At 63.5% G+C, this 24481-nt stretch overlaps 1 protein-coding gene across 1 annotated transcript in view; it reads left to right on the top strand.

Annotated features, from left to right (window-relative positions):
- NEK6 (NIMA related kinase 6) overlaps positions 1-24481 on the top strand; it is a 65131-nt gene that overhangs the window by 35477 nt on the left and 5173 nt on the right. Inside the window, exons 3-8 of the mRNA XM_084898413.1 lie at positions 6754-6894; positions 8379-8441; positions 10285-10395; positions 13440-13548; positions 14358-14465; positions 20561-20655. Of these exons, the coding sequence (XP_084754539.1) occupies positions 6754-6894; positions 8379-8441; positions 10285-10395; positions 13440-13548; positions 14358-14465; positions 20561-20655 (627 nt within the window). The remainder of the gene's footprint in view (positions 1-6753; positions 6895-8378; positions 8442-10284; positions 10396-13439; positions 13549-14357; positions 14466-20560; positions 20656-24481) is intronic.

Here is a 24481-nt window from a genome sequence, read left to right as displayed (position 1 = left end):
ATGTGAATGGAGCCTCTTTATCTCAGAGGGATCAGCACGCTGAGAAGGTGGACGTGGAGGGAGCTGTGGGGCGCCGAGGGGGAAGGAGGTGCAGGAAATGGGCAGGGAGGACTTGGGGTCAGGATGACCTTCCTTCCCGGGGCCGGAGCCCGCCTCCCTCTGGTCGGTGCCGTGAGCCTTTCAGCCGCTTTATCCAGAACCAGCAGAGCGGGGAGTCCCGGGCTGCCTCCCGCCCGCCTCACCCTCCTGTGGCCTCGGAGAGCCAGGCAGGCTTCCGCAGCCTTTCTGAAGGCAGCTGTTGGGGTTCGGAGCTGAGCTGCTCGCACACCCCAGGCTGTTCTCTGGCCTGGAGCGCCCCCCCCAACTCCCCCTCCTCCAAGCCTCAGGAACGCCACCGCTCTGGGAGCCTTCCTGCTCCTCTCCCTCCCCCTCCCCCTCCTCCGTGCTGCTCCACACCGTTCCCGGGCACCCGGTGACGGCCCTGAGCATGTCCCGCTGGGGACTGGATCCTGGGGCTCCTTCCCTCCTTACACAGAGAGTCCTCCGGAGCCCCCCATGCCTGCTGAGTTATTATGCCGCACATGCGTGTAGTGCACCCAGGACACACGCAGACCCCCGTCTGCTCTAACCAAGCATGCAGTCTCACGGGAGAATGCAGGAAACTCGGAGCCAGTGAAGCTCCCACAAGGCGCCTGACCCAAAGCCAGGGAGGCTTCCTGGAGGAAGTGGCCAGCACAGGCCTGCAGGGGCCAGAGGGCGTGGGCAGAGCAGGTGGGCCAGTCGCCGTGGTGCCCTGTGGGCAGCCTGGAATGATGAAAAGTCATTGTCCAGGTTGGCTTGTGTCCCAGGATGTGAGGTCACAGTCAGTGGGAGGCTCAGAGGCAGCCAGCCAGCCACCTTCCTCCTCCATGAAGGATCGTCACAGCCTCCTACTGCGCAGTCCCTGTCGGAGGCCTGCGGGCGGCCTGAGCGCAGCCTGTGTGGGCAGAGCTGCACAGGTTACACACTACACAGAGGTGCTAAGTCCTTCTCAGGCCCCTGTGCTCCCCTCAGGCCACACTCCCAGATTTACACGGAGGCGACATATGAACTAGGAGAGACTGCGTGTGCGCGTGTGTGTGTGTGCATGTGTGCGCGCACATACACACACGTGCACAAGGGTCCGAGGGCCTCTATACTCTCCGTTTCCGTCACTGGCTCAGATGCAGGGGCCCATTTCCTGGATGGAGTTTGGGGAGTGGATCGCAGACATCTGGGCAGCCCGTGGGCACTGCCGGTCCGGAGTCCACCGGACCTCTCGGCGATGGCTGGGGGGCGGGGCCTGCGCGGGTAATGGAGCAATTTGTCCCGTTAAGCATTCACCAGCAATCGGGTCCCCCTTGATTAATCTCCCAGAATTAGCCAGTTGCGTTTCAAGCAATTAGTGTTAATTACAGCCTCGTTTGGCAGAGGAGAGAGCCCGTAATTATTTCACGAGCAAGGGTGCGCTGGGCCGCGGCGGCGGCGGCGGCTGCCATGGCGTCTCGTCGCACGTGTTGGCGCGGTGATGACATAGTGGCGTGTCATTAGATACGATGGCTCGGCGTTGGCCAGCGCCTGTCGGGTCGGTGCCCCGGTCCAGGTTTGCAGGAGCGGGAAGAACAGTGGTGGTGACGCTGGGCCTGCGGACGGTTGGGTGGACAAAGGACAGCCTGGGACCTCCAGTCTCCGTCCGGTATTTAAATGCCATCTGAGGAGATACAGGGCCCGAACCTTGCCTGGTTCAGGACGGAGAAACACCTGCAGTGGACGGCATTTTCCTTTATGGCAGGAGGCATTGCTCTTCCCCAAAATCATCCTGAGAGGGGGGGAATGAGGCTGCACGCCGGCAGGAATGCTGCTCGCTGGACCGGACTGGGCTCCGTCCCCAGCTCCATCCCTCTGACCTCTCGGAGCCTCAGTCTCCTCACCCGTAAAATGGGGCCATGAAGACTAAGTGGGATGCTATACGTTAAACATTCAGCCTGCCACCCAGCATCGTGGGTGTTACGGAAATGAGATGTCATTGATCTTACGGTAATAGTCTAAAAGTTAATTTCGTTTTCACAGCTAAAGAGTCCAGAGCTGGAAATACCCCCAATATAGAAAGAACAATGAAGCCCTCTGATCTGTAATAACCTCCTGCGCCCAAGACAGTTCTGAGAGCTCTCCGCATATGAAAATATGTCTGCTGAACACGGCAGGATTATATGTGAAATTCATATATACTAGGAATCGGGAAAGCTAGTATATGCCGGCTTTTATTCAGGGAATGAATGAATGAATGCAGTTGAGAAACGGCATCTATCTTTATGTTTTTTGCCCAAGTTGCTGCAGAGCATCTTCATCAGGAATGAAAGGCGAGGCTCAGCTGACCCAGGAAGAGCCACATGAATTTCCGAGCAGGAGGACGTGTTCTTGTCTGAGAAAGCCCTGGCTGATGTGTCTTCCATCTGGAAGTCTGTGCAGACCTGCCTGGGCTGGGCCAAGTTCCGCTGTTTTCGGCGCTGAAAGAGAGAGAGAGAGAGAGAGAGAGAGAGAGAGAGAGAGAACCGCGCCTGACTTTGCAGGCGATGAGGACAGCATTGCACAGGCCCAGACCTTTAGGAAAATATTTCCGAGCCAACGATGGTCGTTAGAGAAGATTTAATGACCAAAGGTTGACGGTCATTAGAGTTCAAGGAGTGTTTGCTTTGTTGTACATTCGGCCAGCGCTTGTCTCGTTTGTGCCTCGGGCCTGCGTGTTCCAGGAAGAGGGAAGAGCCAGACCCGAAGGTGCAGGGCCGGGCCGGTTAGACGAGGGCTTAAATCCCGGGGCTCCTATGAGGTAGAACGGCCAGTCGTGACGAAAAGCTTGGCCCCCGCGCTGCGTCCTTTGGAGTGGACTCTGCAGCGGAGGGGGGGCCCGTTGTGGGTTCGACGTTGACGGGGTTGAGGTTTTGGATCCCGGGCAGCTGAGGCTCGTGGCCCAGGGAAGGTGGAAAGAGGAGGTGAGGAGGTGAGCTGATGCCTAAGCTAAGGTGACCAGACGACCTGCTTTGGGCGGGACAGTCCCGATTTTGAACAATTTGTCCCGCTTCCCACGGCGTTTTAAAAAAGTCCCGGGACGTCTGGTCACCTTAGCCTAAGCCTTAACCAGGCGGGACCCAGGAGCGAAGAGTTCCGAGAGTCCGGGGGGAACACCGCCTGCGTTTGGTGACCGAAGGGAAGAGGGCGAGGAAGTCCAGGACGTGTCCAGCCTCTGGCTGACGGCTGCTGCTCCCTGCGGCTTCACCCTGCAGCTCGAACGTCACTTGGAGCTGATTCCAGAGCCTCTCCTCCGTGTGTGTAATGAAGCTCCGCTCTCCCGAGCTCCGAGCTCGTTAATGAGCGGCGGCCGGGAGCCACGACCGCGGAGACGGTAGGTTTTGTTACCAGGCGTCTTCCGCGCTCCGGGCGTCTTGCTCGCCGTTCCCATGGCACCACGTGTGGATGTCCCGGCCGAGGGCTCGGCGTGGTGGTCGCACCCACCTCCTTCCCTCCTCTCCCCCGCTCGGAGCAGCAGGTCTTGTTCGGGCTCCTGTTTGGCGGGGTGGGGGCAACGCTGCCATAGTAACTTGCCCGCTGGCTCGGAAGGCGCAGAGGCGGGAGTGGCTCTGGGCGTGCGGCCCGCGGGCACCTTGTTGAGTTTGGAATTAGCCGGATTGCGGAGGGCCGGGCGGGGCTGGCCCCTGAAGAGCCCGGCAGTATGGACTCTGTGTGAACCACGCCCGGCGCGCAGCGTGGATTTGAAACGCACGGCCACATCCACGTACCCACGTTCCTTACGCACGGTGTCAGCCGTCTTTAAAGGTGGACATGGTGGGTAGGAAGTGTCACTCTGATGAAGTGTGCTTTCTGCAATCCCAGGAGCCGTCGCCTTAGAATTAACGATGCATTGCAAATATCAGGGGGGGGAAAGAGACCCATCCAGTGTAAAGATGATTAAAATTCAGGTCAGAAGTCTGGCTTCGTCAGGCTACATTTTTTAATGAGATTTCAGGAAATTAATTGGGCGAATGCATTCTTATACTTCTAACATGGCATGTTATGCTCCTGCTTGAGAAAAGAAGGAGAAAAAAAAAATTGTCGATGGCCAAGGCTTACTGTGGTTCAAACATTTTTCACTCAAATTAGCTCCGGACGTGGGGCTTGTGTGGCCTAATTTGATCTGACTCGGAGGAGAAAGAGGGGTTTCTCCCAGCTCTCCGGAGGAGGGGGGGGTCCCAGGTACCCCCTTCCCTGTACATCCGTCTTTGGCCCAGAAGCCTGGCAGCATTTCTTGGGAGGGTGGGCTGGCGACAGAGGTGGCTTGGGAGCCTGCGCCATCTTCTTGGCTCCTTAGCCTGACCCCCAGCGTTGCCTCCAGAGGCCCCCTTCTCTCTGTGGCCTTCTGGGGATTCCAGGCCTCCTCCCTCAGGCCCCTGCCGCCGGCTGCAGCGCCTGGGTTGGCATCCCCACTGCCTCCCCAGCCCTCCACCCCATCTCCTCTACCTTCGGGGGAGAACTACAGGGCTCCCGCCCAGGGAAAGAGGCTGAGGAGTCAGAAATGGCCAAGGAGAGTGCAATCCCTTGGCTAGCAGTCTCAGATGTCACTGCTTTACTGCAGCCAGGTGACCTTGGGTAAATGACCTCTCTGAGCCTCAGTTTCCTCATCTGTGAAATGGGGCCACGGAGGCTACGTGAGATGGTAAACTTTAGACATCCAGCGTGACATCCCGCATCTCGGAAATGGCAGGCCGTTGATCTTACTCTTTTTGTGTAAAAACCATTTTAGTTTTCACAGCGAAAGAGCCCAGCGCTGGGCCTCCCCTCAGTGCAGACCCTCGTGGGGAGGAGGGCGGTTGTGACATTGGTAACCGCAGTGAGGACGCCCTTCACTGCGGCCTGGGCCAGGCGTCTGCCAGGCCGGGTGCCTCACACACCCTGCCTCCGCCCGCCCAGCCCCCGGGAAGTAGGTGCTGCTGTGCCACAGGCATCTGCCATGCCAACGCCAACACCAACGCCAACGGTGGCACACAGCTGTTCGTGTGTGCCGCCTGCGTGCCTCCATTCACCCTTCTCACCCCCTGGGGCTCACAGGTTAGGAAACTGAGGCCCAGAAGGGCTTGCCTAAGGGTCACGGCCAGGAAGTGGCAGAACGTGGACCTGAATCCGAGCTCTGGGCCCCGTGTCCCTGGAGGCTGTTCATTTTCCCCGGGAGCCAGCCGGGCCCAGACCAGCCGATGAGCAGTTCCCAGGAGGCCGGCAGGATCCGGACGGTGAGCCCCCTGGTGTGCGCTGTCTGGGCCCAGCCCGTGTTCGCCCCGCAGTTCAGAGCTCCAGGGACCTTTTACTCCGGATCATCTCCCTGGGCCTCGTGGAGGTGTTATGAGGCTGGTGTTAGAGGCCAGGCCGTGGACGGCCTCACGGCCGCCCGGGCCAGAGCGGAGCTTGCCGAGGGCTCACCCGGGACAAGGAAGGCCTTGGAGGCGGCGGCACAGAGTGGCCTGGCCTTTCGGGGCAAGCGCTCCGGTCACCTTTCCTTTTCCGCTCACAGCCCCGGAGTGCAGTCAGGGTCAGGACTCTGCTGGCTCAGGCGGCTGCGCCCGGAGGCCCGTGTCCCTCAGTGACCCCCCTGCCAGCGCAGAGGCCACCCGGCGATGGGCCCCAGCCAGCCCTGGGAGGCCCCCTGGCCTGTGCTGCTGCCCCAGTGACCTGCCCCTCCGCCGGAGCTCATTCCTCTAATTAGGTCGAATGGGTTGTGACAGGAAATGCAAATCTGGGTCATCGCATATGCAGATGTGCAGCTGGAGCGGCAGCCAGCCTGCTGGCTGTCACCCAGGTCCTCTGGGAGCTCCCTGGAGGCTGTGGGGCGGGGCGGGGGCTCTGGGGCCATCTCTGGGGGGAGGGGGGCGGGGACCCAGCACGCACCCTGAGGAGGAGAGCCCAGGCTCCCAGAGCAAGGACCCTTGGAGATCACATCCTCCAAGCACGTCAAGTCCCAACGGGGAAACTGAGGCCCAAAGAGGGAGGGTCCCATGTCACCCAGCAGTGCCGCTGGCTCCGATCCCCGGGCACTCAAGTCCCAGCTCCCACTGCCTGGCGGGGGGACGGGGACTCCCTGTCCTTATTTATAAAGTGGGATTAATAACTCACAAGGCTGTTGGAAGGTCTAAGCCACAAAACCTGCCTAAGCAGCCAGTACAGTAACGGGCACATAGTAGGTCCAAACACACGGCAGGCAGCGTGGCATGGTTTCCCGGAGTGCGCGTGACTCCTCGGGTGCTGGCCTTGGCCCCTTCTGAGGGCGTGCGGTTTCGGCGGCACCCAGAAGTGGCCGTGGACGGTCACCACGCTGAGCACATTCCACGTGTCATTCGGCAAACATGCCCGGCACGTGGCTCGGCTCAGGGGACACGGAGGGGACGGAGACAGGAGCCCGCTTTCGGAGAGGCCCATGGTGGGGGTGCGGGGGGAGGCGGGCAGAACGGAGCAGACCAGCCCGTGATGGGATCGTGAGGGGGCGTGAGAAGGGCCATGGGGGAGCCAGCAGCCCGGTTTCTGTCTGCAGAGCGGGGTCCTCGCGGGGAGCACCGGGTGGGTGTGGAGAGCGGGGGTCGGGCGGTGAGGATGACAGCGCGGTGGCGATCGGAGCCCTCCTGCCCCTCGGAGGCCGCCGGGGAGGGCACACCCGCCTCGGCCTGGCTGGACGCCGCTGCCCTGTCTCCCCTCCAGCGGCACCCGAACGCCCTGTCCTTCCGCTGCTCGCTGGCAGACTTCCAGATCGAGAAGAAGATCGGCCGGGGGCAGTTCAGCGAGGTGTACAAGGCCACCTGCCTGCTGGACAGGAAGACGGTGGCTCTGAAGAAGGTGCAGGTGAGCCGGCGACCCCGCGGGTCAGAGCCGCCGTGCGGGAGCCCGCGTCCCTGTGGCGGCCCAGGGCCATCCCTCCCCCTCCTCCCCCTCCCCGCCTCTCGCTGAAAAGAAGGGAAATTAGTGCCCAGCTCACTGGGTGTGAGAGACCCGGGCAGACTTCTGAACGTTCAGTCTGAGCCGTAAAGGGAAAAACAGCACCTACTGTGTGCACCGGGCCTGCTGGGAGCTCACGGGGCCTGGACAGCAGCCCTGGCCGGGGACTAGCAGCCCGCTGCTCGGAAGAGGAAACCGGTGCCCAGCAGGGAAGGACGCGCCAGCCCTCAGAAAAGCGGATCAGTCCCGATTTTTAACCATTTGTCCTGCGTCCCACGACGTTTTAAAACGCCGAGGGACGCGGGACAAATGGTTAAAAATCGGGACTGTCCCGCCGAAAGCGGGATGTCTGGTCACCTTAACTAAGGCCCACGACCCTGCTGCCTGCACTGGGTCCGAGTGTCCCTCCCGACCCCGTGTCCCTCCCAGACGGCAGGAGGGGGTTGAGCGGACGGTTTTAAGCAGCAAATCCTGGCCAGGACGTATTTCAACTCTGGTGAGAGCCGCTGGGCCCCTGGGACCACTGCTTCGCTGAAGGAGATGCCTTTGCATCCTCCACTGAGCTTCCCGGCCGCTGTGTGAGGTCGGTGGCCTGGACAGAGGAGGCGACAGGCGCAGTCCCAGGGTGGCAGCCGGTGGAGGCCGCCCGCTGTAAGTCTTATTATTATTATTTTTTTTAATAAATGTATTTTATTGATTTTTTTACAGAGAGGAAGAGAGAGGGATAGAGAGTTAGAAACATCGATGAGATGCCAAAACCGGTTTGGCTCAGTGGTAGAGTGTCGGTCTGTGGACTGAAAGGTCCCGGGTTCGATTCCGGTCAAGGGCATGTGCCTTGGTTGCGGGCACATCCCCGGTAGGGGTGTGCAAGAGGCAGCTGGTCGACGTTTCTCTCATTGACGTTTCTAGCTCTCTATCCCTCTCTCCTCCTCTCTGTAAGAAAAATCAATAAAATATATTTAAAAAAAAAAAAAAAAAAAAAAAAAAGGGTGGAGAGAGGACCCACCCTGAGTGAGCGCTGGCCCCCGGGGGAGGAGGGTCCAGCCAAGGGCTGACCTTCACCCTCTCACTCTGTCCAGCTCGGGCTATGGGCCCCATTCACAGAGGGGAAGACTGAGGCTCTGAGGGTGTTTCCTGGCCTGCCACTCCGCGGGGTGTGCCCTCAGCGAGTCCCTGGGCTCCTCGGGGTCTCAGTCTCCTCCTCTGTGCGTCAGTGACCGTACCTCCTGCCTCGGGGGAGTCGCCCTGAGGGTCCAGCCCAAAGCGGCCAGCATGGCGCCGGGCACGTGGCCGGGGCCCACGAGGCAGCGCTGCTGACCTCACGGGCAGGGCCACTCGGCAAGGACATGGCGCTGGGTTCTAACCGTCCTGCTTCTCTTTCTCTCGCCCAGATATTTGAGATGATGGACGCCAAGGCCCGGCAGGACTGCGTCAAGGAGATCGGCCTCCTGAAGGTGAGCCCTGAGCGGTGGCTCTGGGGACCCCCTTCGCTGGGCCGGAACAGGACTGACGGGACCGGGCGTGCCCAGGGCAGATGCCCAGGGCCTGACTAGGGGGGGGTGTGCAGGGCGCGGGTGGTGGTGGCATCTGTGGTCGCTTTCCCCTTCCCGTTGGCATCGGCATTGGCTTCCCCAGGGTCAGAGGTTGGGGACATTCTGCGCTAGACGTGGCCCTGGTCCGGCTGCTCTCTCCTGGGGATCCCTCCCACCCCCCAGGTGTAGGATGCTGCTGAGGTCTCGGAAGTGATGGAGGAGGAGGAGGAGGAGGAGGAGGAGGAGGAAGAGGAGGGGGGGAGGAGGAGGAGAAGGGGAGGAGGAGGAGAAGGAGGAGGAGGAGGAGGAGGGGAGGAGGAGGAGAAGGAGGAGGAGGAGGAGGAGGGGAGGAGGAGGAGGAGGAGGAGGAGGAGGAGGAGTCGTCGTCAGCAGGTGGTGTCCTGCTTTGGGAAAACAGCCCATGAAGCAGTTCTTGAGCCAGAAGGACGGACGGAGAAGGGGCCTCCCTCTGAGACCCCAGCGCAGGGTCCGGTGGCAGCTGAAGCCGAGCCCTGGGTGCTCGGGCCTGGCCCTGACCTTGGGGACCCAGGCAGGCAGCAGAGGGTGGCCATTCAGGGCGCTGCCGGCAGCTCAGGGGCCATGGCGCCCAGGGGAAGCCCTCAGAGGCCGGGCCCGTTCCAGAACCTGGAAGGCAGAGGGGAGCCTGCTGCAGGGACCCCAACGGTGAGGACTGGGGGCCGCTTCCTGATTAGCCAGCCTGCGGGAGCAGCTGGCCCGGTCCCCACCCCCGCCCCCCTCCCTTGGCCACGAACACACGTGTGCCATCCCCGTCGAGCAAGGAATTGCACACACATGTGGACTGAGCTGAGACGCCTGTCTCGGGTCCCTGGGTACAGACAGGTGTGAGCACAGCCCTCCGGGGGAGCAGGCCGTGGGGTGTGCGCGGGGCCTGTGGGCGCGGCTCTGGCCGTTCCCGGGGCGGGACACTGAGTTCCGGGGACCGTGGGCTCCGGGCAGACACCCCACTCACTCCCGACGGTCAGGCCCTCAGCCTCCTCGTCCGGACAAGGGGAGAGGACAGTGGCGTCTTGGGGCCTCGGGGAACCGGTGAGCAGGTGCCGGAGGCGCTCAGGGCAGCCCCGTTGGGCCTGGTGCTCTGCCAGCGGCAGCCCCTGTGGTCACAGGAGGGCAGCGCCAGGACCTTCCAGGACGCCGGCCCGGCTCCCGCCTGCCCTGCCCGCGGGAAGTCAGCAGGACGTGCCGGGCAGGAGCGCTTCCTGCAGAACAAAGGGAGCCCGCTCTCCGAGGGGCCGCCGGGCGGCGTGTTCGAGTGGTTCACGCCGGGACCCGAGGCCTCCGGGGCAGCGGGGGGCGTGGGGCGAGGAGGAGCCGGTGGGACCACAGCACAGTCACACACTCGCGGGCTCGGGACCGTGTCTGAGTGCAGGGGATGCAGCCGGCGCGGGAGGCAGATCCGAGGGGACTTTCTATCGATGGCCCGTCTCCCCCTGCCCTGCCCTGTCCTTCGCTCTGGGCACCTTGTTGGACATTTCAAGGGTATTCACCTAATCTGCGCAGCATTGTGCCCATTTTACAGATGAGGAAAGTGAGACTGAGAGGCAAAGTGTCACCCGGCTCTGCCAGACTCCCACGCACCGGCCTTTTCCATAAGACACCCGCCCCTCCAGCGAATGCCAGGGCGCCCCTGGGGTGCCAGCCTGGGCAGGCGCTGAGGCTGGACCGTCTCTCGCTGACTGCCCCCCCCCCCCCCTCTCTCTCTCTCTCTCTCTCTCCCCTTGGGCAGCAACTGAACCATCCGAACATCATCAAGTACCTGGACTCGTTCATCGAGGACAACGAGCTGAACATTGTGCTGGAGCTGGCGGACGCGGGCGACCTCTCGCAGATGATCAAGGTGAGGGCGCCGGGGGCAGGCGGGGTCTGGGAGCGGCCCGGGGGCAGGCAGCCCGTCTGCGGTCCTCCGGGACTCAGCCCCCCTCGCTGAGCCCACGGGCCTCAGGCCCGTCCCCGTGTGCCGCGAGAGGGCGGCGTGGACAGGAAGGATCCCTCTCCCCACCAGGTCCCAGCCGCCATGGCTCCTGCCTCACAGGAGCGGGCACCGAACCCTGCTCGTGAATCTGGGAAAGTGTCCTGTGATGGGAAAGCGGAGCCCAGAGAGGTTAAGAGACTTTCCTGGGGACACCCAGCAGTGTGGGGACAGAGCTGGACCCGTAGCCAGGTCTCTGGGACCCTCAGGTGATTTCCCTGAGGCCCCCCAGCCCCTGAGGGGCATCTTCATTCCCATGGAGTGGCCAAGGCCGGGGTCTCCCAGAGGCTGCTGACTCGCCTCATTCCACAGGCGGCTCAGGGCCAGGCCTGGCTCTTACTGTCCACTCCACACAGCCCTCCCGGCATGCCACCCCTCACCCCCTCCGGGGCAGGACCAGGTCACTGAGTCTAGGATCAGGGATCACGGCAGCCCCTGATGGAGCACCTACTGTGGCTGCAGTGGCTGCATCACTCACTGAGTCCGCACTGTTCTCAGCAAAGCTCAGAGAGGTCTGGTCACCTGCCTGTGGCAGCACAGCCTCTGAGTGGGACCGTCAGGCCCGAGCCCTTAGCCCTCCTGCTTGTTTCTCTCTCGGGGCTTCCCTGCCGGCTTGTCTGCTGGCCGCTATGGTGAGCGTCCATCTTGAGCAAGAGTGAGCCAGCTCAAGCACAGCCTGCCTCCCCACACCCCAGCCCCAGCCCCCCTCAGCTCCCAGCCACACTCTCGAATGGAACCAGTGCGGATCCTCCGTCATTCCCAGCAGGCACTGGGGACTGAGCACTGGCTCGGCGCTTGCTCTTCTGGAATCGGGCTCCTAGGAATAGGCGTCTCTGGGAAGCAGCATTACTTGAGCTGTTATCACCTGCTTTCCCGGTCCCGTTGACATGTTAATGCGTTTGCAGGGATGTTAATCTCCACACATCCCTGGTGGGAACAGATGTGCTATATCATGTCTTAGTTCTTCCTTCTCCCCCCACCAACGCGGTTTCTCCTTCACACGCGTGCTCCCCCTGAACACGCATGCACCGGGCACCCGCTGTGTGCCAGGCCCGTCCTGAGACCGAGGGGTGCTGCCCCACGCGTGCTGCCCTGGGGGAGAGGGGGGTGGGTGCAGAGCAGAGCCGAGAACCATCAGTGTGAGATAGCCAGAATAAGCCCAGTCAGGCCTGCCGGCCAGGGGGTGGGCTTCCTGGCGCAGGGACACCTGAGTCTGCCTGAGGGGGACCCCAAGTCCAGTGGCAGAACCGTTGGTGCAGGAGCCCAGCGGGATGGGAACTGAGGGGCCACAGAGCACTTTGGCCGGGAGAGCAGTGCGGGCTGGGAGGCATCGGACGCCCAGGCCTCACGGTCCAGCCTCAGGATTTGGGATCTTGCCCTGAGGCATGGAGAAGCTTCCTGAGACTCAGGCGGGAATAACAGGGTCGGCTTTGTGTTCTGGAAGGAAGACTGGATGCCCAGCGGGGGCTGGGGTGGGGGAGGAGCAGAGAGGACCGAGAAGAGACCCAGAGTGCGGCCCACAGGGAGGGCACCGGACCGCCAGCCCCAGGACCCCAGAACACTCGCCTCCCTCAGCCCATGGAGGCTGACAGCCGGGGGGCAGGGGTGACGGGGCAGATCAAATCTCTGCCTCCCTGAACCCCGTTTCCACCCCGTCCCGACCAGTAGACCCTGCGTCCCAAGGGCCCCCAAACTCGGGGCCGGCATCACGGCCACAGCCACGCGCTGGCATTGTTCACAGCTGGTGGGAAGCCGGGAACTGCCACCCCCACGGCCACCGGAGACCCGGCGCCTCCCGCGAAATGTCGCAGCACGGCGCTTGGCGTGACATTTACAGAATCACCGCCAGCCTGTGTCCCACTAACCGCTGTGCTGAGGGTTCGCCAGCGTCACGGCGTAAATCTCACCCGGCCCGGCCCCCACTCGCACTGGCGTGGCCTGGGGGGCGTGGGGTCCGGGCTGGGGGCCTGTGCCGGCAGCTGGCGTGGCTCACCCGGAGGCCCCTCCCCCAGAATGGAGCTTTGGGGGGGCCTGGAGGAGGGGGAGTGGGGGTTATTGCCAGGCCGGGGTTCCGGCTGTGACCACCCCACAGCTGGAGGAGCCCAGGTCCCTCCCAGCTCAGTCCCTCCTCGGGTGCTCTGTGTGGTTAGCAGAGGGTCAGCGCGGGGCTCAGCTGTGACTGCCCGTGCCAGCGGCAACGCAGCCCTCAGAGTCCCAGGCAGCAGAACGGGCACAGTCCCGGTCAGGGCCGGCCCGTGGTGGGGCTCCGCACACGCTCAGCAGATGCCTCCCTTCCGCCCCTCTCCTCTACCCCCACTTCCCCCGCCCTGTGGACAGGACGTGCTCCTGGTCTGCCTGGTGCAGCCCGGGGAGCAGGGGAGCTGTATTTTGCTTCTGCTGCTTTTCCAGGCAGCAGAGCAGGTGAATGCTTGTCGAACCCAGGATCCAGCTGAGAATGCCAGGCCCGTTCCCACGGGGTCCTGCTGTGTTTGTGAGCGGGCACACGGGCTGAGACGTGCCAGCGCTGAGGAGGGGCAGCTGTGGTTTCACCCCCAATCCCCGTGCCGGGCCAGGCCAGGGCTGGGGCAGAGTGTCCACTCTGCCACGCCAGTCCACTCCGCACAGCGCCCCCTGTGGGTGGGGGGGGGAGATGGACATGTGTCCAGGGGCTTCCAGAAAAAGTGACTGAGAGCAGCCTGCGGGGTGTGGCCAGGCGCCCATTCACAGCGCTGTGAGGACACCCGCCTGCAGGGGGCTCACCGCTGGCCACCGGCGGGGAAAGGGGTGCACAGAGGACCGCGGGGGGCACTCAGGGCCTATGAACCGATGTGAACACGGGGACCGTGCGCCCGGGCCAGGGCCCCTGCCCCCTCCCAGCCCTCACGGCTGTCCCCCCGTCTGTCCGCCCGCAGTTCTTCAAGAAGCAGAAGCGGCTGATCCCGGAGCGGACGGTGTGGAAGTACTTCGTGCAGCTGTGCAGCGCCGTGGAGCACATGCACTCGCGCCGCGTGATGCACCGAGGTGCGCGCCCGCCCCCCGTGGCCCGGACCCCGGCCCGGCCGCTCCGTCCCCCACAGCGAGTGCCGGGCACCTCGTCCGTCCTGGCGAGGTCGCCGCGGGGCACGTGAGGCCCGGGCTCCACGGCACACACACACACACACACACACACACACACACACACACACACACGTCTCCGCCCGGGGGTGTGTGTGTGAGAGCCGGATGGTCCCCCGGACCCCCGGGAGAGGGGCCAGCACGGAGGAGGGGGCAGGAGGACGGGGGAGGGGCTGGCCAGGGAGATGGGGGATGCAGCTCAGGGAAGGGAACTTGGGATCTGGGCCAAGGAAACGAGGTCCCTGCGAAGGAAAGTTCGCGAAAGCTGGCGTCATCCCGCACCGCGAGGGAGGAGGGGCTGTGCTCTCGCGGCTCCTGCCCTGATTCCTCGTTCATTCATTCCCCCCACCTGTGTCCGTCCCATCCCGGGAGCAGCGCCATAGCCCCCTGAGCACTGGCTCCGCTCGTTACGTGTGCTCTCCTACGTGGCACCTGCCGTGTGCCCGGCCCCGTGCCAGGCGCAGGGGGAGCTCTAGAGAGGACACAGCAGCACCAAGGCCGCCTCCGGCCTCCCAGCGGCCTGTGGTCCGCAGCCAGGCCGCCAGGTGCGGACAGTGAGCTGGGCTCAGGGCCCCAGCTGGGCGGAGCCGGGCTTGCTCGGAGGGAGCAGGACGCAGGGCCGGGCCCCGGCCCCCTACAGACCTGCCTCCCCCCTCCCCCCCAGGCCTCCCCGTGTCCCCCTGACCCCTCAGCCGCGCCCTCTCCTCCCCCCGCAGACATCAAGCCGGCCAACGTGTTCATCACGGCCACGGGCGTGGTGAAGCTCGGGGACCTCGGCCTGGGCCGCTTCTTCAGCTCCGAGACCACCGCGGCCCACTCCCTCGGTAAGGGGGTGCCCAGCGCCCGGCGGCCCAGCCCCGGGACGGGACCGGGACCCGACCGGACCGCGGGGGAGGTGTGGACAGTCCCCGTGCCTCTGAGCTAGTGAGCGCGGAAAGTGCCTTCCTGAACCCCAGACTCTGCTCGCTCTTCAGCACGGTGACCCAGAGGGAGTCACCCGGGACTCGGGGCCCTGGCTGGGCCTCCCTGTGTCCGGAAAGGATGGCTGAGCCCGTGGGAGTGGGGAGCCGTGGCTCTGCGGTGACACAGGGTAGTCACCCCGTCTTTCTGGTTGCCACATAGTGTCCCACCCATAGGTGCCTCTGCTGGGGGACACTCGAGCTGTCGCCTTTGTATTTTGTATGTTTTTTTGTTGTTTGTTTGTGTGTGTTTTTTTCACCTTTGTCTTTCGAACGGGCAGTTTGAAGCCGTGGGGGCTGAGTGCCCCGGGCGGAGGGGGCACTGGGCTGGCCTCTGGGGGGTGAATAGGAACCGGTGGGGCAGCACGGGGGTAACTGGGGGAGTGGGGAGCGGGGTCCCAGGACCTCGGTGGCAGGGAAGGCAGTGGGGCCTTGGGTGCCAGGCTCCGTGGGCACACACATCCCAGGAGCAGGGAGGGCCAGGCCCGGGGCCAGGGAGAGAGGCTGGGTCGGGGGGTGTTTTGGGTCGGGGGGTGTTTCGGGTGGGGGGGGGCAGGGACAGAGGCTGGGGGGGGGAAGAGCCAGGCCCGGGGGCCAGGGAGAGAGGCTGGGTCAGGGGTGTGTTTCGTTCAGGGGGGGGCGGGCGGGGAGAGGCTGGGTCGGGGGGGTGTTTCGGGGGGGGGCCAGGGAGAGAGGCTGGGTCAGGGGGGCCAGGCCCCGGGGGACCAGGGAGAGAGGTTGGGTCCCAGGGGTGTTTCGGGTCAGGTGGGTCGTGTTGAGCTTCAGAACCACGTGCTGGCTACGCAGCTGCGTGGGAAACCTGGAATGGCGGCGGGGGTTTCACATTTAACCAGAACAGAGGAGCCGGCAGAGCCCCGGGGGACACGGACACGGACACGGACAGCAAGGCGTGAGGCGTTCACCGGGCAGTCAGGCAGGGCGTGCCCTCTCCCGCCCTTCGGGGTGGTTTGCGGAGGGAGGTCTCCCCGGCTCCCCTCCGTGTGCGTGGGCACCCCACCCCCACCCTCACCCCCCCCCGCCCCGGAAACCACTCTTCTCGGCTCCTCTCCGCCAGCTGCACGGCCCAGCCCGTGTCCGCGGCCTCCCCGGGGCCTGCGCGGGCCGGCGTGTTCGGGAGACGCCGGGCGGGAGCTCCCTGGGCCACAGCCTCGACGGCTCCGGGCGCCAGGACAGCGCGCCACCCGGAGAACTGTGCTCGGAGCTGCTCGCCGGGTGTGAGCGTGTGAGTGTGCGCATGCCAGTGCGTGTCTGTGCACGGGTGAGTGTGTATGTGCGTGTGTGTGCGCGGGGGTGAAACTCAGCTCCACTGACCCTGAGGATGCCTGGTGTGTCATTGGTCTCCCGTTAGCTCAAACAGGAAAGAACCGCCACCCCCTGAGTCTGCGACGCTACCTTCAGGCCTCAGAGAGCCGGAGAGGGGTCTGAAACCCGGGAGCTTGAGTAGCAGTCCCAGCCCAGCCCGGGATGCAGGCCTGGCCCGGCCGGGCGCATGCAGCCTCCACCAGGGCCGTCAGGGGCGGGGGGGGGGGGGGGGGGGGTGTCAATGCTGGGGCTTCCCCAGAGCTCCTGGGACACCTGGTCTCCCCGCCCCTCAGCCCCTCTGTGAAAACCGGTGTGTCTGTCAGTCTGGGACTGTGTTCGTCTCTGGTTTTAGAGCGTCAAAAGGCCAGAAACCCAGGGGATGCCGTCAGAGGGGAGAGTCAGAGCCACTGGCTCCCCTCCCTGTCAGTCAGGCCCGGCCCTGCTCCGTCCCGCTGGGGGCGGCTGGGGTGCTCGTCAGAGCGGGTTAGGATCACATCATTAGGAACGGCAGGAACGCGGACGGGCTCGGCGACAGCGCGGGCTCATCGACTTGACTGCTGCGCTTATTATATTAATGAGAAGGCATCGGGACTTGGGAAAAGGCTGCCCCGAAAGCCCAGCTCTTCCCGAGGCCTCCGAGCGGCCGCTGGGTGTGGTGGGTGGAAGCAGATCTCTTTGGGGTCCTGGCCCCAGAACGGGGCGGGGGGCGGGCGGGCAGCGCAGAGCCAAAGCCCGGGTCCTGAAGTCTCCAAGATGCAGGGGAAAGACCCACTTCCCCAGGGAGACTCTGCAACCCGCTGACTAAGGCTGGCCCCCCGTCAGCTGGGAGAGGGAGAAGTCATTGCCTTCGGCTGATGACTCAGGAAGGACGCGGGGGTTTGAATTATGCATCTGTGCGCACCTACTATGCGGGGCTGCCGTGGTGGCAGGCACGTTGCCCTGGCAACCACCTCCTCTCCTGAGCGGCAGACCCATTGGCAGGGTTTATGCAAATCCCATTTCCCCTGCTGCCCCCTTCCCCAGCCCCCTCCCCGCCTCTGTATTTGCTAACACGAGGCTGGCATGAAAGGGCATTAGTCATGCCATGGCCGGGCTGACAGGTGCGGTACCCAGCGGTGGCAGAGCGGCTGCCTCGGTGTCAGGCATAGGAGCCATAATTAGAGCGCGGAACAGAATGAGCGTCAGACGAATTACCAGGCAGCAGATCATATTTGTCAGGAAGGATTGCATACATAAAAATTAAGTGACAGTACACGCTGGCGTAATGAAAGAAAAATGAAAGATTTGCCTATACACAGCTCACAAGCTACAAGCAAGTGTCTCGCTCCGAGCAACGGCAGCAGCTGCAAGACAAATCGTGGGGCTGGGAGAGCGGGCCCTGCCGCTCAGCAGCCGTGACAGGGCGGCCTGGGGCGGGAGTCAGGGCGGGAGTGAGGCCTGCTCACACCCCGGCCCGGCAGGCCTCACACCGCCTCTCCGTCCGGTCAGGAGCGACCTGCCCATCAGGTAGAGGGGGCAGGACCTGCTGGCTTCCCAGGCCGCCAGTCCCGACCTGGCTGCAGGGCGATCCTTTCTCCCCTCTCCCTGCCCCGGACTGGGTAGAGGACAGGAGCCCCCGCCTGGGGAGGGACAGACACAGTCAGTCCTGGGATGGCCTGGTGTGGGGACGGGTGGCACCGTGTCCTGAAGGCCCACTGTGTGCAGGCACAGTGCTGAGCTCCCCGTGGAAACCAGGGGCCTGGGGCTGCCTCGGCCCTGCCCAGGGCTGCCCTTCATTCCGGTTTTGTGTGGTCACTGAGCTCACCGGAGAGGCGAGTCAACAAAGAAAGCAAGGCTTACAAGCTGCTTGAAAAAGATGTGCTTTTCAAAACTCATCCCCCTGAGGCTTATTCTCTGCATTCGACAGATGAGGAAACTGAGGCTCAGAGAAGGGAGTGGGGACTGGAGCCCTCAGGGTGCCCGCCGCTCCTCCCCAGGCACAAGCCCGGGTGCTGGGACGTGGGCTTGGGTCCTGAGGAGCTCTGGGTGCAGGGACACCCAGGGCACCGAGCGCCCAGCCCCTCGGGGGAGAAGCCCGTCCATCCTCACAGCCGGGCCGGGCCGTGGGGACCTGGGCTGGCCCTGCCCCAGGGAAGCGGGCGGAGCCTCCTTTCTCGGTGAGTGCCAGCGCTCCCAGGAGACGGGCCCCGTGGAAGCTTTGCCAAGTGCGTAGCCGGCCCTCCCAGCCAGGCCCCCCTAGGGGCCGTGTCAGTGTGGTGACAGAGCCTGCGTAGATGTGTCCCTGGGCCGCCTCCCACCCATCCCAGCAGCCCGGGACACCTGGCAGCAGCTGGCCCAGAAAACCTGCTTCAGCAGGTAAATCCCAGTTCTGAGGGCTGACACCTGGGTAGGAGGTCACGGGAGGTCACAGCGATCTAGCCGGTGGTGCCTGCTTTGTCTGCGGTGTCGCTGGTGTATTTAGGGACACGAAGTGTTAGAGCAAGACAGACTGATGCCAGAGAGAAAGGGGGAGGGGGGTATCAGGGGACTGCAGATGTGGAATTGATCAGGCCTAGGATGCAAACTGCACTTGTCTGTCTGTTCACTCATTTGCTCAAGGAGGATTTGCGCCAGGCCCTGCCCTCACGGGAAGTCCGTCCTCTGGAACTTACCCGCCGGGATGGACATGCATTTAGAGGCTTCACCGAGCAGCAGCATGGTTCTAGCCAGCACACCCCCGGGCTGGCCTCACTGAGCGCAGGCACCTGGGGTGGGAGTGGCCAGAGCAGGTGAGCAGATGGGGGGCCCAGGTGCAGTGAGGTGGGCGAGGGCGAGACGGGGTTTCCCAGCTGACTCCGAGTCCGTGGGTGAGACCCCAATACCTAGGAACACACTCAGCTGTTTGGAATCAAAGAACTGCACCCACAGTTCCTTACTGTAGGAATTAGAAGTAGGCAGGTACCGGTACGAATGCAAACAATGTGAAATTAAGCCAGTGCTGCTGAAAGCACAGGGGTTTTCCAGCGTCACCGCCTCTCCTCATGTGCAGCGCGGCACGGGGTCAGCTGGTGATTCGCTGAGGGAGGACATGATGATGAGCGGTGACACGGACGAGCCTGGTGAGGGTGTGCTGTGTGTGTGCGTGCATGTGCGTGTGTGCATGCATGTGCGTGTGTGTACGCGTGTTGATGTGGACAGTCTGGCCTTCCTCCTGTGGGGGACAAGGAGCCAGCTGGGCGTGGGGGGCATGGCCCCTGCTTTGGTGGGTAGGGTGGGTGGGAATGGGCAGGATAGGAGGAACGAAGCCAGTTAGTTGTCCAGGTGAATGCTGGCAGGGGGCAGAGACGGGGTGGGGTGGGGGTGGGGGACACCTCAGAATATGGGGCCTGGTGGGATGCCGGGGCGGAGCAGAGAGCAGAGCAGCTCACACTGCCCAATGCCAAGGAACCTGCTCTTTGGATTCCAGAAGCTCCTTGGTTCTTGCCCTGCTCTGGCCATCCTCTCCCTTCAACCTGCAGGAGGTTGCTGTCCCACCTTCCACACGGAAACCAGGGCTCCAGAGGGCGGGGAGGGACCCGGCACCACGAGCTGGGCCTCTGCATTTCCCTGGTGGGGACACCCGGACTAGGAGCTGTTCGGCTCCCTGCTGGGGAGCGGCTGGAGTCAGGCCCGCGGGGTGCAGCTCCCAGCCCCCCCTCGCCCAGCCGTGCTGTCCCGCCCAGGCGAGGCCCCGTCCCTCCAGTCACTCCCACTCCACCGCGTGGGAGCCCTGCAGCCGCAGACCCCAGCCTGCCTCCATGAGGAATCTTTGCCTTTTTCATAGCTAATGATCCTTTCAAACACCAAGAGCATCTCACACCGCGGCCGAGTTTGTTTTGACAGGTGCATCTCGGGAAGCGGGCCCCTTTAATCAGCCTGGGCTTTGAGGTCCCGGTTCCCCTCTGATATCTGGCCGGGTTTGAAATCCGGGCGTTCTAGGTACAGAGGCAGGAGGGTCAGGGTTTCTCAGGCGCCTCTTTCATATGCAGAGCCGGGGCCCCCACTGTGAGGAGAGGGTGGCTCAGGCTGGCTGGTCTGAGAGGATGTTGCTGGAAGGGAATCTGCTGCTGGCTGAGGTCTGAGCATCCCTGTGCGACTGTGCTGCTGCCCTGCCTGCCTGCAGGCGACGCCCTGGGCGGGACGAGGGCTGTCCACGTGGCCTTTGGGGCGCCTCCTCTCCCAGCCTCTCCCACTATTCCCCAGTCACTGCTCCCCTGGGGTTCGGGATACATTCTCCAGGGCCTGCTGCAAGTGCCAAGTGTCTTTGAAGTCTCTCATCTTTATCTTGAAAACTAATGCAAGTTTTGCATTATGTTTCAGAATGAGGACTCGTCAGTATAAAAATCAGGTTTCACAGACTTACTCCCAGGGGACACTGGCTAATAGGAGGGGCTGTGTTCACCCCCAAACAAGTTGAGGATCCCTCTGATGAAGCAGAGCCCCAGCCTTAAGACACAGACCAAAGCGGAGCACCTGGCCCCGCCCTCTCGTTTGGAAGCGGAGGCGACAGGAGGGAAAGGCACTGCCCAGAGTCCCTGTGAGAGCCCAGGTCTCTCCCCAGGCCCCCCCCCCCCCCCATGCTCTGCAGAGAATAAGCACCCGCCCCCTTGCTGTTTCAGTGGGGACGCCATACTACATGTCACCCGAGAGGATCCATGAGAACGGATACAACTTCAAGTCGGACATCTGGTCCCTGGGCTGTTTGCTGTACGAGGTGAGCTCGGCAGGGCATTGGTGGTGGGCATCCACTAGGGCAGGGTGCACCCCACCTGCTCGGTGGCATCTGGGTCCATTCCCAGACCTGGTGGCCATCCTGGATGGCCAGGAGGTGCCTTTTTGACTTAGTGTGTGCGTGCATGTGCATACACGTGTGCAAGGTGTGACCTCATTTTATACTGAGCAACTGGAGCAAGGGGGGAGGGGGGGAGAGACCTGGGGCTGTTGGGGGATTGATGAGAACTAAGCTTTGAACTTGGGTCCTCCTGGCCAAGTCTGGGTCCGCCCAGAACCCTGCGCCTCTCTCACCTCAATCACCGTGGCTCTCCTTGAGGCGTGACTGGCACCAGGCTCGGAGGCGGCCCGGGCACTGGCGGGCAGGCCTGACCTGAGGCGGGGCCTGCGGCTGGTGGGCTGCCGCCAATCACTGCTCCCTTTTTGCTTTGGCCAGTGGATGCCTAAGTGCAGCTCGGCTTCTGTCCCCGTGGAGGACTCGGCTCTGTCCTCCTGCCCTCCTGGACATGATCCCTGGTCCAGAGGGCTGGCTCCCGATTTTCCCTTCTGCATTTGGGATTCCCATAAGCTTCTTGCCTCTGGGAACTGTGAGCGTCCCCAAACATAAGCCGACAGGCAGACTGAGCAGTGGGAAGGCACCCGCGGCCCAGGTCTCCGTGCTCCCACCAAGCCTCCCCCCGCCCCCGGAGAGCAGCCTGCTCCCTGCCTGGGCCTCTGCCTGGGCTCCCAGAGGCAGCTGCAGCGGAGCCATCCAGTCTCCCCGGGTCAGGCAGCCCTTAAGTCCTGTCTTGGGCAGCTGACCGCGTCTGACGAGGCAGTGGCCGTGTCTGTGGTTCCCAGCACGCAGGCTCTGGTCGGCGGGCTGATTTATTGTTGGTTGTGTGGGGCCACTCCCTGTGGCCTGGGAGGGACGTAGCAGCAGTATGAAATCAATCAGGCAAGTCCTGTGGGCACTGACACATTCAGGGACAGGGCTGATCTCAAGCTAACGGCCCTGGGCCTCCCACAGAAGGGGACTTGCGTGGCTGACGTGGTCAGTCCTTCTGGAAGGACAGTTGGCAAAGGGCGCTGCCCTGGGCTGCCTCCCCGTTCCCCCAGACCCACTCCCCGAAGCTGGTGTTTTCCCGGCAGACGGAGGGAGGCGCGTCTGAGCCCAGGGCTTGGTAATTAGAAGGAAACATCCGCAGACACGGCTGGAGCTCCGCTAGCACCTGGTGGTTCCGGGGCACCAGCCACGCCCGAGGATTCGTTCTGTGTGGGCTGTGGAGCACGCCTGGGCCTGGGCCAGAGAAATCCTGCCCCTCACAGGGACAGGCCTGCCCTTCCCGAGCCCGGTGAGGGCGGGAAGAGCCAAAGCCCCCGGTGGGTCTCCGTGGTTCTGTAACGCTCACCCGCGTTGATGGCCTCAGGAATATAAAGTCACTGACCGCTCTGGAGGGAGGAGTCCAAAACCAGTTACATTGGACTAAAGGCAAGTGTCATGAGGCTGGTTCCTTCTGCCACCTACATTCCTGGGCTCATGACCCCATCCTTCCCTCGACACACCTCCTCCTGTAACCAATCACCTTCCACCTCCCTCTCACATGGTCACTGTGGTTACAGTTAGGGCCCACCTGGACCACCTGGGATAATATTCCACCCAGAGATCCTTAATTTAATCACACCCACCGAGTCCCTTTTGTATATAAGATAACATACACACAGGCTCCAAGGACTGGGTGAGGACCTCTGTAGGGGCCATCATTCAGCCCACCACACCCACTTCACCTGGGCAGCCAGATGTCCGCTGAGGACCTCCTGGGGCCGCCTAAGATGCTGATGGTGGCCATGTCTAGTGAGGAGCCACCGTAAAGCACTGCCCCTGGCCCAGGCCCTCAGTGCGGGAGCCGAGTGGGCTGTGTATGGAAGAGGTCAGCGTGGGAGATGCCACAGCACTGCCCTGGGCACTGGGGTGAACGGCAAGGAAGCACCACACAGTCCCAGCCTTCTCCGGAGGAGGAAGCTGAGGCTCAGAGAGGTGGAGACTTCCTGGTGTCACAGCAGGGAAGTGGCCATGTGGGGCCCGGTCCCCAGGCTGCCCCTTAGAGCCCACCCTCCTGTGGACTGGAGCTGGGCCTCCCTTTCCCCAGCCCGGGTAGGCGTGGCCTCGGTGAGAGATGGCGGTGGAAGGGGTCTCTGCCCAGAGCCCTGAGGGGGAAGCAGGTTGTGAGGAGCCAGAGCCGTCAGCAGTGGGAGCTCCCAGGCCCAGCTGGGGAGCCTGGTGCTTTATTCTGATTACCCAGCATGCCCCGTGGAGGCGCCCAGCGGGCTGCCGTGCTCTGCAGACTTTATCTACATGGGAGCTGAAGGAATTGGCTCACTCAGTGCCGCCCCAGGATCCTCAGCTGGGGCCTCACCGCTGCCTCCGGGGGCCGTAAGAAAGCGGGCGGGAAAAGACAGGACCAGCTGCACCTTGTCGGGAATTCTGCTCTGGGATTCTGGCCTGAGCCAGAAAACGGTCTGGGTGCCCCGACCTCGTGGAGGGCAGGGCTGCAGACTGCTTGGCCTCTGGGTTCAGACTCTGGGACCTGCTGGGGAGATGCTGGGTGACCAGAGGGGTGTCCGAGTCCCTGACGGTGGGAGTCCCAGGCACTGTCCTCAGCAGTCGGATCCCGTTCTCCCCGACATCTCAGGCCACACACGCCAGTTCCTCCGAGCGCTCCCATTTCCCAGGCCATGTGTCACCCGTGACGCCAGAGAAAGGTCTGCACTTGAGCAGCGCTGAGAGCCATGGCTGTGGCAGTTCTAACGAGGCAGCCGGTCTCCGCCCCAAAGAGCAGCTCCTCTTCTCTCCGACCAGAGTGGCCCCTGGTACAGGGAGAGCTCACCATCAGGGCAATCGGTCTAATCCCAGCGCCTCCAGCCAGCTCCCAGTCAGGCTGGCAGAGCCAGCGGGGGAGGGGGGGGCCTCCAAACCCCATCCTTCCCTACCAAGTGCCAGGGCTGCTCGCTGTGTAGCCTTGTCTCTGTCCGGGCGCTTCCCAGCCCTAGAGGGCCCCGACCCCTGGTCCGGTAGTAGAGGTGAGGCTGGCCCTGAACCCCACTGGAAGCACTTGGCCTGCCCAGGCCTCTAGGCCCACAGGTGCTGCCTGGACACACTCCTGGGCCTGGGCCAGAGGAAGCCCCAAGCCTCCAGGCCACACTGCTGCCTCCCCGTGGCCATCTGTAAGTAAGGAAGCTGCTGGGCCCTTCCGGGCAGGCCCAGCTCCTGCAGTCAGTCACCAGACCCGTTCACAGGAGTGAACAGAGGATGGAGGAGATGGAAGCTGAAGCCAGTGGGTACCCACAAGCCCAGCTCCCTGCCCTGATAGGGCACATGGCCACCTCCAGGCCTGAGGATAGTGAGGACTCCTCCATATCCCCATGCCCTGCCACAGCCAGAGCCCAGGAGCCCTCGCCTGGCTCCTCCAAGGGAACGAGGGCCAGACCGGCAGGCACGACTGCCCGACTGCACTTCATCAGCAGGCGGTGCTGGGCTGCCTTATGGCGATAGGAATCAGAGCGGAGTGACGAGCAGCACGTGAATCCCATTACGGATTAATCAGCAGATGGGGCTGCGGGCACCGCGCTGGGCTGCCATGCTGCTGCCTCATGGAGCCTGCCCACGGCTCCCGTGTGCCCCTCTGAGGACACCCCCAAAAGTGCACTGGTGGGGTGAGGCATCTGGGTGCCCTCCAGCAGGGTGAGGCCCGGGAGTTCCCTGACTGACCCACTGGGGCCAGCACAGCCCTTTCACTTCCCGGTGCCCCAGGTGCTCGCCTGCAGGGCGG

The sequence above is a fragment of the Pipistrellus hanaki genome (genome assembly GCF_964339955.1).
Source record: "Pipistrellus hanaki genome assembly, chromosome: 11".
NCBI lineage: Eukaryota > Metazoa > Chordata > Mammalia > Chiroptera > Vespertilionidae > Pipistrellus > Pipistrellus hanaki.
Note: the sequence above shows the minus strand (reverse complement) of the source record. Positions and strands in the feature narration are given on the sequence as shown.